Here is a 15,316-nt window from a genome sequence, read left to right as displayed (position 1 = left end):
CTTCCAAGGCAGGTTCTTATATGTACCCTTCTAAAAATTTTCTGTGCATTTACAAGACTACACATGTCTCTCCTGTAAATAACAAAACCAAACAAACACAAATAATTATAGGTTATTCTATAATATGTTCCTACATCTTTCTTTTTTATTTTAATCTTCACACTTAACTCTTGATACATTTCCATATTAATTTATATAAACGTATTGAGAAACATTCTTATCTGGTTCTCTCGTACTCCAACACATCTTGCTGGTTTAAAGAACACAAGGCCTTTTACACAACACAAGGCCCTAATTACTATTGACTTAGACCATTTCTCAGAGTTGTGTTTGCAGCAAGCAACTTTGAGGGTTGAGGTAATGTCTCCCTCTGGGACAGAGAGGAGATTTGCTTGCTGTCTGTGATAAAACAACAGAACCCCAGGGTTGGTGTTTTTTTCCTATCACACAACCCATCTGGGTTTCCTGTCCAGAAATCCATCTGGGCCCATCTGCATGGCCCCTATGGGACTTGTGGGCAAGGGAACCATCACAGACACTGTACTCATTCTGCTTGCTGTGCTGTGAATGACCCAGGAGTTTTCATGTCTTCTGCCAGCATCCATGAAAAGCAGCAGGCTGATATACTAGCTCATAAGAAGGGTAAAATGAAAGCCCAGAGCTGGTAAGATGAACTTTGTTCTTTTTAATATTGCATAGTATTTCCTTCTTATTTTAATCTTCTGAGTTTTCCAAAGAGATTTGAATTTATTGGGTGTCTAGAAGAGATAAAACACGTATGTTTTGGGAAAAGTTACCTTGATGACTCTAATATACATTTCTGGAGATTTCCTGATTAGTTCTGAAAGTGAGTCTCTAAAGTGACTTGACTCTTCCTGTCCAACAAGAATATAGAAATAATTTGTGTTTGAATATTTAGATACTTTTAATTATAAGAAAGACAAAGGTAAAAAAAAAAAGTGACTCACCATTTAATATACTAGATTGTTTACCAAAACAGACTGTCCTCTTTTGCTTATGTTTTTTTAAGTGGTTTTTTTGTTTGTTTGTTTTTGTTTTGTTTTGTTTTGTTTTGTTGAGAGAGAGAAAGAGAGCTCACAGGGGAGGGAGGGGCGGAGAGAGAGGGAGACAGAGGATCCGAAGTGGGCTCTGCGCCGAATGGGGGGTTTGAACTCCTGAGATCATGACCTGCGTTGAAGTCAGACACTTAACCGACTGAGCCAGCCAGGTGTTCCTCTTTCGCTTATGTTTTATGTAAAAACTCTGTGACTAAAATTACGTAGATGACTTGCCAAGACGTCAGTGAAATGAAGCAGTTCAGATCCGGAACAGTGATCCCCTGAAAAGATTTAGTCCTCTGGGAGTTACAGGAAATGGAAGTGCAAAATGAAATGCAGCTTAGGCTTTTATTTGCTTTGTTTTAAGTTTGGATTGGAAAAGCCTTTGTCTCAAACTTGATATTTTGGCCTTAGCTGGAAACAAAATGAAAAATAAAAGATTTTCTGAGGTGAAAACTCGACTCTAGACAAAAAGAGTGATAAACTTAGCCTAAAAGATTATTCTAATAATAAATTGATGAGTACACTTCCAACTTATTACTATATGTTGTTTTGTTTTTGTTTTTTTTTAAGTCTTTTTTGGTCAGGGTGTCTGGCTTTATTTCTGTCTGCTTAACTAAGAAAATCTAAATCTAAAATCAGCTAATGGCAACCATTTCCATTTGTCACAGTTGGTTCAGTATAATAAAATGAGTTCTAGCATCCTGAGATCTTTTGATAAGGGCTTAGCAGTTCTTTTCCTAAGTTAAACTCACTGGAAGTATTCAGAAGCAGATACTAACATATACTTTGTATTTAGAGGACATAAAACTATTAAGAAATTTGGGGATGGGAAGGGGAAAGAGCTCATAAATTCAAGATAAATGTAAAGCTTATTTTAAAAGCCAATATAGATCTTTCATGTTTTAGATATATTTTTGGAAATACGTTTTGTAAAAGAAAGAGTTTTGTATTCCTTTTAAGTGTCCTTACAGTTTAGGAAATTTTCGTTTAGCCCAGAAAGGGAATTCTGGAAAACTTTCTCTATTCTTTCCTTTCTAGGCATTTCACAGAATATCATTCTCCATAGTTGCAGACATTTATACTCATAGCTGAACCTGAAACTTGACTGTTAATATAGCTTTGTTCTAAGATGTTTAAAGTAATTTCAAATGTGTCCTGTTGGGGATAACTGTAGAGTAAAATCCCTTTGAAAGGAAGTAGGGAATAATGAGTACCCTATTCTCAGTCTAAATTCCCCTCATGTTGTAACAATCTGTCCCAAAGCCTACATTCAGGTTAACATTCTATACCTCAGAGACTTTTCCTGTGAAAATGGCATAAAACTATTTTGTGCCTTACATTGAACTGATTTTTAACTTAGTCTGTTTTATCTGATATTATTATCATTGTTACACCAGCTTTTTTGATTAGTATCAGTGTAAATTAGGACACTTTAGCTTTAATTTCATACCTCTTTAGAATCCCAGCCCATCCCCAGCCTCCAGGGCTTAAAAGCAAAGTCAGCTTTTAAGCTATGGGTAGGATACTGCTGAGGCAGCTCAGGCTTCCGGCTCTGGCTCTGGCTTTGAGTTCTCTCTTCCTTTGTAACACCTCAGGGTGAGTCTTTCTTCCTTTTGAACTTGACTGTACACTTAAAACCTTTTTTTTAAATTGTAAATAATCTATATAATTTGTAGGAGGTGGGACCTAACCACATTAGTCTAGACTGCCATCGTGCTAAAAATGGGTAGAGCCAGTTTTTAGAAAGAAGTTGAGAATTCTCTTTGTTTAGTCAGTATTTTAGCTGACTTAACTTTTAACAGTTAAGATGACCTCTGCTTTAATTCTGCCTTTTACCACCTGTGGGTCTTTTAGAAAGTCACATAATTTCTCTGGGCTTCACTTATCCATGTATAGAATCATAGGGTTTTCTAAATTTTTCCTTATTACCATGTAGAAGCTTAGTACTAAGTAGTTATGGACTAGGTGGTATAAGAAGCAAGCAAACTGACTTGGCTCTTGCCCTTTACTAGGTTAAAGTGTATTCATTTTTCAGTAGGACAGATTAATGATAATTAAATCCTTCATTGTTTGGTTAAGAAAGCCTAGATTTAGAAAATTTCTGGTATAAAGCTAACATTCAGAAAAGTTTTTGGACCTAATGAGAAATGTGCTTTTGTTCAAACTGTGTCCAGATAAAGAACTAAACAAAACTTTCAGTTTATTAATAAATCAAGTATACTATATGATATGATTATTACATATGTTAAAAACCAAAACTCAACTGAGAAAAATGTAAAGGTCTAGTTGTTTTATTCAATGATTCATGAATTGGGCAGCATGTCATATAATAGAGAGGAGCTCTGCAAAGCTGTAAAAATAGGAGACTTCTACAGGCAGAAGGGGCGAGAAAAGGAAGTTGCTAGCAAAAAGTGGATTGTTTCAGCCAAGGTCACATTCTTTTGGGGGACTGCAGGAGTCTACCAGGTGGATTTCCTCACTAACTGACCAGGAAATTCCAGTCTGGCGAAAATGCAATTGGGTTAGGCATTAGGTGACAGTCTGGTGATGTGGACTTGGCACAAGTGACTCCCATTTGGGGCCTGTTGTCTCTTGCTCGACTCCACCTGAGAGATGTGATCAAAACTTAAGGCATTACCGCCACCCCTAGCTATTGCTCTGAAATTCTTGCAGTTTTGCTGATCCTCTGTGTGGTATTCACACACCATGGGTTCTGTTTTTGCTTTTGGTGGGTTTTTTTGCTGAATCTTTGTGGTGTTCACAGATCATGACTTTGGGGTCACATTTTTAAAGTCAGTTATTGTCTTCATTTCTTTTCTGATATTCTGGTCTGAAGGAGATGATTTGTTTGGTGGTTAGCGGCTGTGAGCACACATTGAAAGCTGTATTTGAGAGAATACAGTGTGCCAGAGAGACTACTATGATTATAGGCAGGGTAATCCCCCAAATCTGGAGTGTTTTTGGAGCTGTGGTTCCCCAGCACCCAAATCAACCAAAATTAAATAAGTTAAAGGAGTGTTGAGGGAGATACTTTCTTTTCTTTTTTAATTAAAAAATTTTTTTTCAAGTTTATTTTTTTACTTTGAAAGAGAAAGAGGGAGAGAGTAGGGGAAAGGCAAAGAGAGAGAGAAGAGAGAGAATCCCAAGCAGGTTCCATGCTGTCAGCACAGAGCCCAATGCAGGGCTTGAACTCACAAACCATGAGATCATGACCTGAGCCAAAATCAAGAGTCAGACGCTTAACCGATTGACCCACCCAGGCATCCTGCAAGGATACACTTTCTTAAGCCAAGTGGCTTGTTCAGTGGTTTTATGCAGCTGAGTTTCAACTTCCTCAGAAGTGTTAAGTGCCATAAGTAGTGTTGTTCACAGCACAGATACCTCCTTGTTCAGCCAAAAGATAATTAAGGGCAATCCTGTTTCCAAGAACGACTTTAGTCAGAAGGTCTAAGGATTTTTTTGGGTAGTTATTTTTTTTTAGCAACAGATTCTGTAATTCTTTAAAGAGTTAAGGAGATTCCTTATCACAGCCTCATTTGTACTCACTCCTAACCAGGGAAGTGGATCTGCCAAAGGGAGCTAATTTTGACTCACATGTGCCTCCTGGTAATTCCCGTTTGAGTCTGAAAGTTTTGAACCTGAAAGGTGAGCCATGGAGGCTAATGCAATTTAAGGGTATGTAGAGTGTACAGGCAGCATCAGGGCAAGTCCACAGTCATTTGGAAGTTGGACTAACCCCTTTGTAATGGCCTGAGATATCTTTCAAGGCCCAAGCAAGGCAAAACGTGGACAAAAGAATCATAAAGACCTCATCTGTAAGAATTAGGTAAGAGGAGAATCAGACGGGAGGAGGAATAAAAAGAAATGTTTTGGATCTGATGTCTTGGGAGAAGACAGTATACCTCAATGTTGGCTCCTTCTCTTCCTAGTGAATTTGATTTTGATGTCTTCAGCTTTGCACAGGACCATATGTCAGGTGCAGCCTTCTTCAGCTGTGACATATGTACCCAGGGGTCAAGTCCCTGATGTTTGGTTGCCATCTGGAGAGTGAGGAGGACCTAGTATAATCTCTTCTAAGGAGATTCAAGGGCAGTCTTTGTTCTTAGTAATTCCAAATCAGAAGCATGGGAGAAAATTGGGAATGTTATTTTGGAGAGTCATAGCCGGATATTTGAGGTAACTAGAATAGGGATCTAGTCCAGTTTACAGGTATAGAACAAAACCTCAAAGACTAAAGGATTAGAATCTAATACAGACAAAGGTGCAAACATACTTTTTCTCTCTACTATTACTCCCATATTTTAAAATATAATTACAGTAAAATTAATTTGTTTTCATTAAACATGGCCTTATTTACATAAGTACAGCAAAAATAGTGATTGACCATATAAGCTCTTTTTTCATACGGCTTTGCAGAAACTTCTCATAAGGAATCTCAGATTGAGCTCTTAAAAACCTCTGAGGCAGGAAACTAAGCCAAGGACTTGCCATCAGATTTTATCTACAGTATCTATAGTTGGGGTGAATTTCTCTTTCCTCAGGTCACCCAAAATATCCTGAAGTTCCCAGGCCTGCCAAGAAGTAATCTTCCTTACTTACCTGTTAAGACAGCTGGGAACTCTTTAAGCAAGGTACCAGGCTGGTCTTTCCAAGTAGTTCCTTAAAGCTGTCTGGTCATATTTGAGTCTATATTCAGTCTATACTGTCTAATCTTTCCGATTGTGTTATAAGGAGACCAGATTCTCATTGAATTTATGCAAATAACTGACTAAATTGCCATGGAAAGAATACTTAAGTTTCCAAATTCTGGAGGGGTCAGATAAGGAGAAAAATGTTTCATCTTTGTATACAATGGTATACTATATCAAATTGCTTTAAGTCATACATAACTTAAAAGAAAGGTTTCCTTAAATTTGGAAAAACAGGACCAGCAATGCTTTAAAAAAAAGTCGTAAAAAATTATTATTCTCCTTGTCAGTTCATTCAGTCCTATGTATTAACTACTTGTTCTGCTGGATTCCAGTTTTTCCATTAGTTCAAGAAATTTTTACCCAGTTCATTTTTATTTTATTTTTAACATCTTTTAAAAATTTTTAACATTTATTTATTTTTGAGAGACAGAGAGAGACAGGGGAGGGGCAAAGGGAGAGGGAGACACAGAATCCAAAGCAGGCTCCAGGCTCTGAGCTGTCAGCACAGAACACGACGTGGGGCTCAAACCTACAAATCATGAGATCATGACCTGAGCTGAGGTCAGATGCTTAGCTGACTGAGCCACCCAGGTGCCCCTACCCAGTTCAGTTTTATGATCTTAAAGCTATCAGAAACCTATGCTTGTCAAAGTGCTTTCCATGAATGTCCTTGAAGATGAAGCTTTTCCAGGAACACTTTTGCAAAAGCATCTGAGTAAAACAATAACTAATGTAAATGACAGAAGACTTAAAAATGCCTCCTTGTTAATGATCTGATGAGAGCTCATTACAGGGTTGTTGCAAAGAAATTTGGTTATTTCTGTGACCTACAACATTTTAAGATAAAACTGGAATTATGACTGATAAATTATACCAGGACATATCAGATGCCAGGAATTTTATACGGTTTGGGGAACACTTGTAACATATACCTGCACAAATACATTAAAAAGGCTTCGTGTTACTTCTCATTTGACAGTGCTTCCCATGAAATTCAGCATATGATGTAAGCCTAATTATCCTAGTTAGTTTAACATCTCTCTCTTTCTCTTTTTTTTTTAAATAAGGAGAAAGAACAATTCTTTTGTGATTTTCCAGGGACTTTCTGGAAAATCCCAGAGTTAATTCTAGGCCAAAAAAGACTTCATTTAGAATTTTATTTTTTTATTTTTATTTTATTTTATTTTATTTTATTTTATTTTATTTTATTTTATTTTATTTTATTTTAGGGGGGAGTTTGTCACAAATATCAAAAGGTTTTAAAACACTTAGTCAAATCGGATCATAAGTCACTGTGAAACAACTCTTATTTACCTACTTTAACCACTGTGATAATGAAAGACTTCGAAGGTAAATACAGAGGTTAAATAGTTGTAAAAAAATTAGCTCTTTTAATAGCAAAGAATCAACTTTTTTTAATTAATCAAAGACCTGGTAGAGACAACCAAAACAGGGGAGATTATTTTTTATTTATTTATTTAAAAAAAAAATTTTTTTTTTGACGTTTATTTTTGAGACAGAGACAGAGCATGAATGGGGGAGGGGCAGAGAGAGAGGGAGACACAGAATCGGAAGCAGGCTCCAGGCTCTGAGCTGTCAGCCCAGAGCCGGATGTGAGGCTCGAACTCACGGACTGCGAGATCTTGACCTGAGCTGAAGTCGGACGCTTAACCGACTGAGCCCCCCACGGCGCCCCGAGATTATTTTGATAAGACACAAAATCTTTGTTTTATGGGCAGATTACATAAAAGGTAAAGAAAAACTTTTTACCATCTCTCATCAAGAGACCAATAGTCCAAGAAAACTTTATCCTTTTTACAAAAAGAAAACCAAATTTTAATTTTGTACCAGTTTACTTTTGATATTAAAATATATTCATTTAAAAAGAAACTTGGGGTGCCTGGGTGGTTCAGTGCGTTGAGTGTCTAACTCTTTTTTTTTTTTAATTTTTTTTAACGTTTATTTATTTTTTATTTAAAAAAAATTTTTTTTTTTCAACGTTTATTTATTTTTGGGACAGAGAGAGAGACAGAGCATGAACGGGGGAGGGGCAGAGAGAGAGGGAGACACAGAATCGGAAACAGGCTCCAGGCTCTGAGCCATCAGCCCAGAGCCTGACGCGGGGCTCGAACTCCAGGACCGCGAGATTGTGATCTGGCTGAAGTCGGACGCTTAACCGACTGCACCACCCAGGCGCCCCATAACGTTTATTTATTTTTGAGACAGAGAGAGACAGCATGAACGGGGGAGGGTCAGAGAGAGGGAGACACAGAATCTAAAACAGGCTCCAGGCTCTGAGCTGTCAGCACAGAGCCCGATGGGGGGCTCGAACTCACGGACCGCAGATCATGACCTGAGCCTAAGTCGGCCGCTCAACCGACTGAGCCACCCAGGCGCCCTGAGTGTCCAACTCTTAATCTCAGCTCAGATCTTGATCTCAGGGTTGTGAGTTCAAGCCCTTGGGCTCCGTGCTAGACATGAAGCCTACTTAAAAGAAATTTTTAAATTAAAAAATTAAAAAAAAAAAAACTTCATTAAACTTGTTCTAATCTTAGCCAGCTTGATCACACACAATATTCCTTTCCAAAGACTCCTTTCTACAAATATTCTATAACCTTTTTGGTATCCCTTCAGATTTTGTTCTCCGTCTTTCCTCTTTCCCATTCTGAAATAACTAGTCTCACTATAGGACAAAATTACTTGCTTTCCCTCAACAAAAAATGCATGTCCATTCCTCATGCCTTCTTTTACTGAAAACATCCTACTTTCCTTTGCACATGGAGATTTTTTTATTATTATTTCTAGTAGCTTTAATTAAATATATTAGAATTTTTAAACCCTTAAAGACCTTAATTTCTAATAAAAATAAAGAAGTAAACAATTGTGAACTATCTTTTACATTAACATTCTGTGGCTTGGCAAATTTATAAGTACTTTTCATAATTTCTAAAAACGTAGACCTTCTCATAGTAAATTTTTCAGTGTGACACAAAACGTGTTTACTAACACACACCCCCAAATCTGTAGTTCTTCTATAAAAGGAAACTAAAAAGTAGATAAACCTATGTCTAGTAATGAATGTTCCAGTGTTTTATGTTATTTGGAAATAATCTAGATATTCAATGACTATCCATCGTTTAATTTAACTTAGCAAAACTTCAAGGTTTCAGGTTACCGAAAAGATTTGGGGAAACTATTTAAAAAGTTTACCCAAAAACTTTCATCTCACTTACATCTATTTGGTTCACTTCTTTTGAGCAATTATTTTTGGATTGCTTAGGAAAATTTCATCATTCCAAGTTATTTTTCTACCTGACAGATTTTGTAACAGAGATGACATGAAATTATTTGACTAGTATAAGGAGGCTGAATGAAGTTGTATGACTGCTTTATATTCAGTGTTGAGAACTCTAAGGACATGTCTATGTTAATGAAACCAACAAGCTTAAATAAGCCTTAATACTGAATGTTTTCCCAGATCATATGAACCTGAAAAGCATTTGGGTTTAATTTGGATTATATTTTGGAGAATTTTGTGAATAATCGATATAAATGTTTAATTTTCTTTAAGCCAGTTAAATAGAGCTCTTTTACAAATTAATTTTGTCAATACTATCCAGAGGTAGAAAATACCACACATCTACAATACATATACATAGATGTACTTAAATATATAGACCAATGCAAACAGAGACCATATAGCTTTCATTTTAAGATTGTAGCCATGAGACAGGTATGGTAATGCAAAACTCACTAGCTTATAAAAGAACAGTTTGAATAAGTTAAATTTACCTATTCAGATGGCTGAATCTTTTTCTGTAATATTTGGGGAGATGACATTGAAGATTTGTATTTGACCTTGACAAGCAATTTTATGAAAGCTGTCAACTAGATTTTGGGCAAGGGACCTTCTGTGGCAGTTTGTATTGATAAAAAGCCTCCCTCCACCCCGCTTTTTTTCTTCAGTCTTAGGAAGTGGGGATGGTTTAGATCAGAGTTCCTGGGGAAAACCCGGTAAAACATGTACATGTCAAAGACACAGGGAAAGAACGTAAGTTCCTCCAAAACTACTTACAAGCTTTTGAGATAAATGCAGGAGATTTGGGGACTGGTAAAAAGGGTAGGTGGACTTTGAATTGATTTTAGAGCTGCATTTCTGGTTTTGCAAAGAGCTGTAAGATAAGAACAGGTGCTTTTAATTTCTCAAGGAATTGGATTGTAACTTAAATGATATCACAGGTTGGTCCACCCATCCAACCACATTATTTTCAATATGCTTTTTATATCAGGGAAAATATTTCCAACGAAGGTGGAATTCAAAAGATTTCTATGTTCTGGATTTCGAGTTGTTTGTAATGTTTTAGTAAATCCTTCCACAAAAGCTTGGGAAGGTTTTTTTTCTTTTCGTCTGTATTCATAGTTTGTATTTTAGCTTAGGGGAGAATACGTAAGAAAAACTCCTGTCAAGCATTGAATACCAGCTTTTTAAAAAATTTTTTATTTATTTATTTCTTTTTAAATTTTTTTTTTCAACTTTTTAAATTTATTTTTGGGACAGAGAGAGACAGAGCATGAACGGGGGAGGGGCAGAGAGAGAGGGAGACACAGAATCGGAAACAGGCTCCAGGCTCCTAGCCATCAGCCCAGAGCCTGACGCGGGGCTCGAACTCCCGGACCGCGAGATCGTGACCTGGCTGAAGTCGGACGCTTAACCGACTGCGCCACCCAGGCGCCCCTCAACTGAGTAAATTTAAAGATCTACTTGCTTTATTCAATGATTCATGAATTGGGCAGCATCCCATCTAGTAAGTAGAGAGGAAATCTGCAGAGCTGTGAAAATGGAAGACTTCTACAAGCAGAAGGGGTGGGAAAAAGAAGCTACTAGCAAAAAAAGTGGATTGTTTCAGTCAAGGTCACCTTTCTTTGGGGGACTGAGGGAGTCTACCAGGTGGATTTTCTCACTAGCTGACCAGGAAATTCAAGTCTGACCGGTTATTGCATTACTGGGAGAGGATGAAACTGCAATTAGGTATTAAGCCTCAGTCTGATGACAGGGGGTTAGCACAAGTGACTCCATTTGGAGCCTGTTGTCTCTTTTTTAACAGACGTTAAAACTAATACATCATTATTTTTTATCTTAATGTAGGTGAAGAGAACTGGCCTTGTGGTGGTGAAAAACACGAAAATTGTTGGTCTCCATTGTTCTAGTGAAGATTTACATGCTGGGAAAATTGCTCTTATAAAACATGGGTCAAGGCTGAAAAACTGTGATCTTTATTTTTCCAGAAAACCATGTTCTGCTTGTTTGAAAATGATTGTAAATGGTAAGTGTAGATAAGGCTTGGTTGGGGATTAATAGTATTTATCTAAGAATAATCAAGATAAATTGCTTTCACACCACTGAGATAATTTAGAACTATAAATACATATCAGAATACAGTTGGTACACTGTAAACAGTGTCAGAAAACATGAATCTGGTCTCTGCCCTCTTACTACCTAATTAGATGATTCTTCATGTGTTAGTAAACTAATGCTAGCTGCTATAACAAACACCAAAATTTCAGTGGCTTAATATACTAGACCTTTATCACCCATGTAATAGTCCACCGCAGGTGCTGCTGAACAACAGGCAGCTTTTCTCCGTGTGGCTGATTCACGGGTGTTGGCATCTTCTGTCACATTGCTACTGTTGTCTTCTAGAGCCTTGAGTCCTCTGCATCCAGAGGCCGACTGAGACAGAGCATAGAGAAGGCATGCCTGCCCCCCAAAAACGCTGGCCTTTCTGTTCACATCCACTGTGGGCTCTGTAGTTCTTGGCTGAGCGGCTGTCTCCCAATGATTGTTCTGTATTTCAGAAGGAGAAGCACAGAGAGAGAAGCTCACTAAAGCTCTTTATGCTTATGATTCTATTTTTTTTAAGTTTATTTATTTACTTTGAGAGAGAGAGAGAGAGAGAGCGCGAGAGTGCATGCACACAAGCAGGGGAGGGACTGAGAGAGGAAGAAAGAGAATCCTAAGCAGGCTCTGTGCTCAGCATGGAGCTCGACGCATGCCTCAATCCCATGAACCATGAGATCATGACCTGAGCCAAAATAACCAACTGAGCCACCCAGGTGCCCCTTATGATTCTATTTTGTAGCCAGGTAAGTATGCAGAGCATTCTCCCATTTAAAAAATATTATATCTTTTACATATTTTAACTGAGATATTTTAACTGAGAATATGAATTATATATTTGGTTTTCATCCCATTCCTGGCACAGAGCGACTAAAAGCCTTGGAATTTCTGGAGTAATGAGAGTGATACAGGTGTCTTGTTATTCCTGACAAGCCCCCTTCAGACACACCTGACTTTGTTAGAGAAGTGGCTTTTGGGAAACTCCACGGATGGGGGCCTGGTTGCCAGGGGAGCTAACCAGGTGACTAGAGCGTTGGAAATCTCAGCCTCACTCCTCAGACCTCTTCGGAAGGAAAGAGGGACTGGAGTTTGAGTTCAGTTACCAGTGTCAATAATTTAATCAGTTGTGCCTCTGTAATGAGGCCTCCTTAAAAACCCAAAAAGATGGGTTTGGAGAACTTCTGGGGAGAAATAAAAGGGCTTACATAGTTATTAATCCTCTTCTTCAAGTTGCTGTTTGGGTTATTTGTGTTACAATTTAATGTAACACATCAAATACCAAATGAGTGATAGAGGCTGTTAAGTAATACCTGAACTCAGAAGCAAAATAGTGACCCATGCAGGTTGGCATGTGATGAAAGGCTGGGGCTTAAGCTGGATCTTGATGGGTCAGATGTAGAGGAGGAAGAACACATTCCTGGTGAGGGGGACAACACATGTGAGGTCATCAGTTTGTGAGAAGCAAGGTTTTGGGAGTCAGTGGTTTGAAATGGAGAATTATTATTGGTAAGAATAGTGGCAGATGGTTTAAAATGATAGGTTGGGACTTTAGTGGAGAACTTTGAAAAACTGTATGGCCTTTGGGCTTTGTCTTATAGAACAGAGTTCCTACACTTGTTTTGAGGGAGAGCTATTTTTATTTACATGAAAGTCTTAAGACTAAAGACCAGATCCATAGTAAAGGCAGTGCCCTTGAGCTACAGGTGGAAGCACTTCCGGAAGAAATGGTCACATGGCTAGAGCCTACTGGCCTGCAGCAAGTATTCCAGCAGGTAGAGCACAGATACCACTGGGTTCTATAGTCTTTTCCCTGCTGTTATGAATAGAGAGATAGGTATGAGAGTGGTGGGGACAGCTTTTCCGTTTTCTTTTTTTTTTTTTTTACCAATTGATTGTGCAGATTGGATATTCATTTTACTTAGGTCACTTGTGTTAATTGACCTATAAACCCTATTATTAATAATATGGAGCCACTGAACCTTCTTGAGCAGGATGTAACATGATTAAAATTTCTATTATTACTTTTGAATTTTTTATTACTGAATTGAAACACGGAAAGATAGGAGGTTGAGAGCTCATTAGGCTGGGTGTAAACGTGGTATAAATTAGGTGGAGATGGTGGCATTGATATAGAAAGAAAAGAATGTGAAAAGAGCAAAACATGTGTTGACTGATCTCTCCTAGAGTCAAGGGAGAAAAATGAATAAAACATAGTTGTGTTTTTTGCTAAGCTGACTATGCTGGAAGCACTCTTAATAGCCTCAGAGCTGTTAGAGAACCAGAATTAGAAGGAAAAAATTAGAAAGATAGGGGAGTGCAAGTAACTCACCACTGCTTCATGTCTTTGATTTAAGACGTTTGAACCTGGCAAAACAAATGAAGTGTGGAAAATCAGGAAGGACCTACCATGGAAATGCTTTCATGTTAGTACTAAGCCCATATATAAATAAAATTGCAGTTATCCTAGGCTTATATATTTTATCTTGGGAAGGGTCATGGGTTAGCCCCATGCTATAATGAAGTTATTTTAATTACAAATACTATTAAGTCAGTTAAAGGAAACGTTTCTAAAGCATGGTGGTTCTCAAAATGTGGTTTTTGGATTCTTGATGGTCCACAAGATAAAATTGTTTTCATAATGATACTACATTTATACTAATAGTACCAAAACAATGATGAGTAAAACTACTGTTGCCATAGTATGAATCAAGCTGATAGTAGTCCTTGTACTCTTCAAGGCCACGAACTTGGAGTTAAAAAAGAGGGTTTCATGCGGTGCCTTAATGACTCAAATTGGTAAAGTGTCTGAATGAATTTCGGCTCGGGTCATGATCTCACAGTTGGTAAGATCAAGCCCTGCATCAGTCTCTGTGCTGACAGCATGGAGCCTGCTTGGGATTCTCTCTCTGCCCCTTCCCTGCTTGTTCATTCTCTCTCTCTTTCTCTCTCTCTCTCTCTCTCTCTCTCTCTTCAAATAAGTAAATAAATAAACTTTAAAAAAAAAGAGAGTTTCATGTAAGAATGTCTGTGATGAAGCAGTAAAAATTATTAATTTTATTAAATCCCAACCCTTGAGTACACATCTTTTTAATATTCGGTGTGAAAAAAATAGGAGGTGGGCCTAAAGCACTTGCCCTACAAACCTGAGTATGAAGGTTGCCTGAAGGAAAACCACTTACTGGGTGCAGCTGTTTGAGTTATTGTATCCAAACTAACTGGAGTTTATGAGGCAGATCCTTGGTGGAGTTGTCACACAAAGGAAACTATTTGCAGCAAATAAGGGGCTATGGGCAAGCACTGAGAGCTGGTATCAGCTGGATGGGGTCTTGGGCTTCTTATCTCTGTTAGGGAGTGCAGGGCCTTGTTTACTTTTGAAACAGCACTGTGAGTTTTTACCACTGAATTATTGTGATTGAAATGATTAGGCTATTTTGGTAGAGATTGTTAGTTTTTGCATTCCCTTTGTTCCCTTAAAATCGTTTGCATTTTTTAAAAAATTGTTTAATGTTTGTTGATTTTTGAGAAAGAGAGAGAGCGAGACAGAGTGCGAGTGGGGGAGAGGCAGAGAGAGAGGGAGACACAGAATCCCAAGCAGGCTCCATACTCTGAGCTGTCAACACAGAGCACCACATGGGGCTTGAACTCACAAACCGTGAGATCATGACCTGAGCTCGAGTCAGAGGCTTAATCTCTTAATCAACTGAGCCACCCAGGCACCCCTTAAATCCTTTTGCATTTCTTTGCACTTTTGACACTTCCTAGGAAGTTCTGCAAGAAGTGTGCTGGGGAGACCAGAGCTGGTAAGGCATAGATTGAGGAGCAGAGCTAGGGGCCTAAAATGACTTCTCTTTCTTTTTCTGGGGACCCCTAACTCTTTATGCTTATGTTATGAACTGAATTGTCCACTTTTTTTCATTGAACACTGTGAACTAACAAACTTTAATTCTTTACACTTGGCTGTTTGGCAGCATTCTCTCAAAACAACGGATAGTATTTGTTAATAATAAAAGTTGAGTCTTCAAGGGGCACCTGGGTGGCTCAGTTGATTAAGCATCCAATTCTTGGTTTCGGCTCAAGTCATGATCTCACAGTTCATGGGTTTGAGCCCTGCTTAGGATTCTCCCTCTCTCTCTGTCCCTCCCCCACTCATGTGCATGCACTCTCTC

General features: G+C 38.1%; 1 protein-coding gene across 3 annotated transcripts in view; it reads left to right on the top strand.

The window, feature by feature from the left end:
- Nucleotides 1-15,316, top strand: part of CDADC1 (cytidine and dCMP deaminase domain containing 1) — a 47,413-nt gene that overhangs the window by 8,014 nt on the left and 24,083 nt on the right. For all 3 annotated transcript variants that reach the window (XR_007152731.1, XM_047861162.1, XM_047861171.1), the window contains exon 4: nt 10,899-11,076. Coding sequence is in view for 2 of the 3 variants with exons in the window: in XM_047861162.1 (XP_047717118.1) it covers nt 10,899-11,076 (178 nt within the window). In the remaining variant the exon portion in view is untranslated. The remainder of the gene's footprint in view (nt 1-10,898; nt 11,077-15,316) is intronic.

This window comes from Prionailurus viverrinus, chromosome A1 (genome assembly GCF_022837055.1).
Source record: "Prionailurus viverrinus isolate Anna chromosome A1, UM_Priviv_1.0, whole genome shotgun sequence".
NCBI classification, from domain to species: Eukaryota; Metazoa; Chordata; class Mammalia; order Carnivora; family Felidae; genus Prionailurus; species Prionailurus viverrinus.
This window is presented reverse-complemented; position numbering and strand designations above follow the sequence as displayed.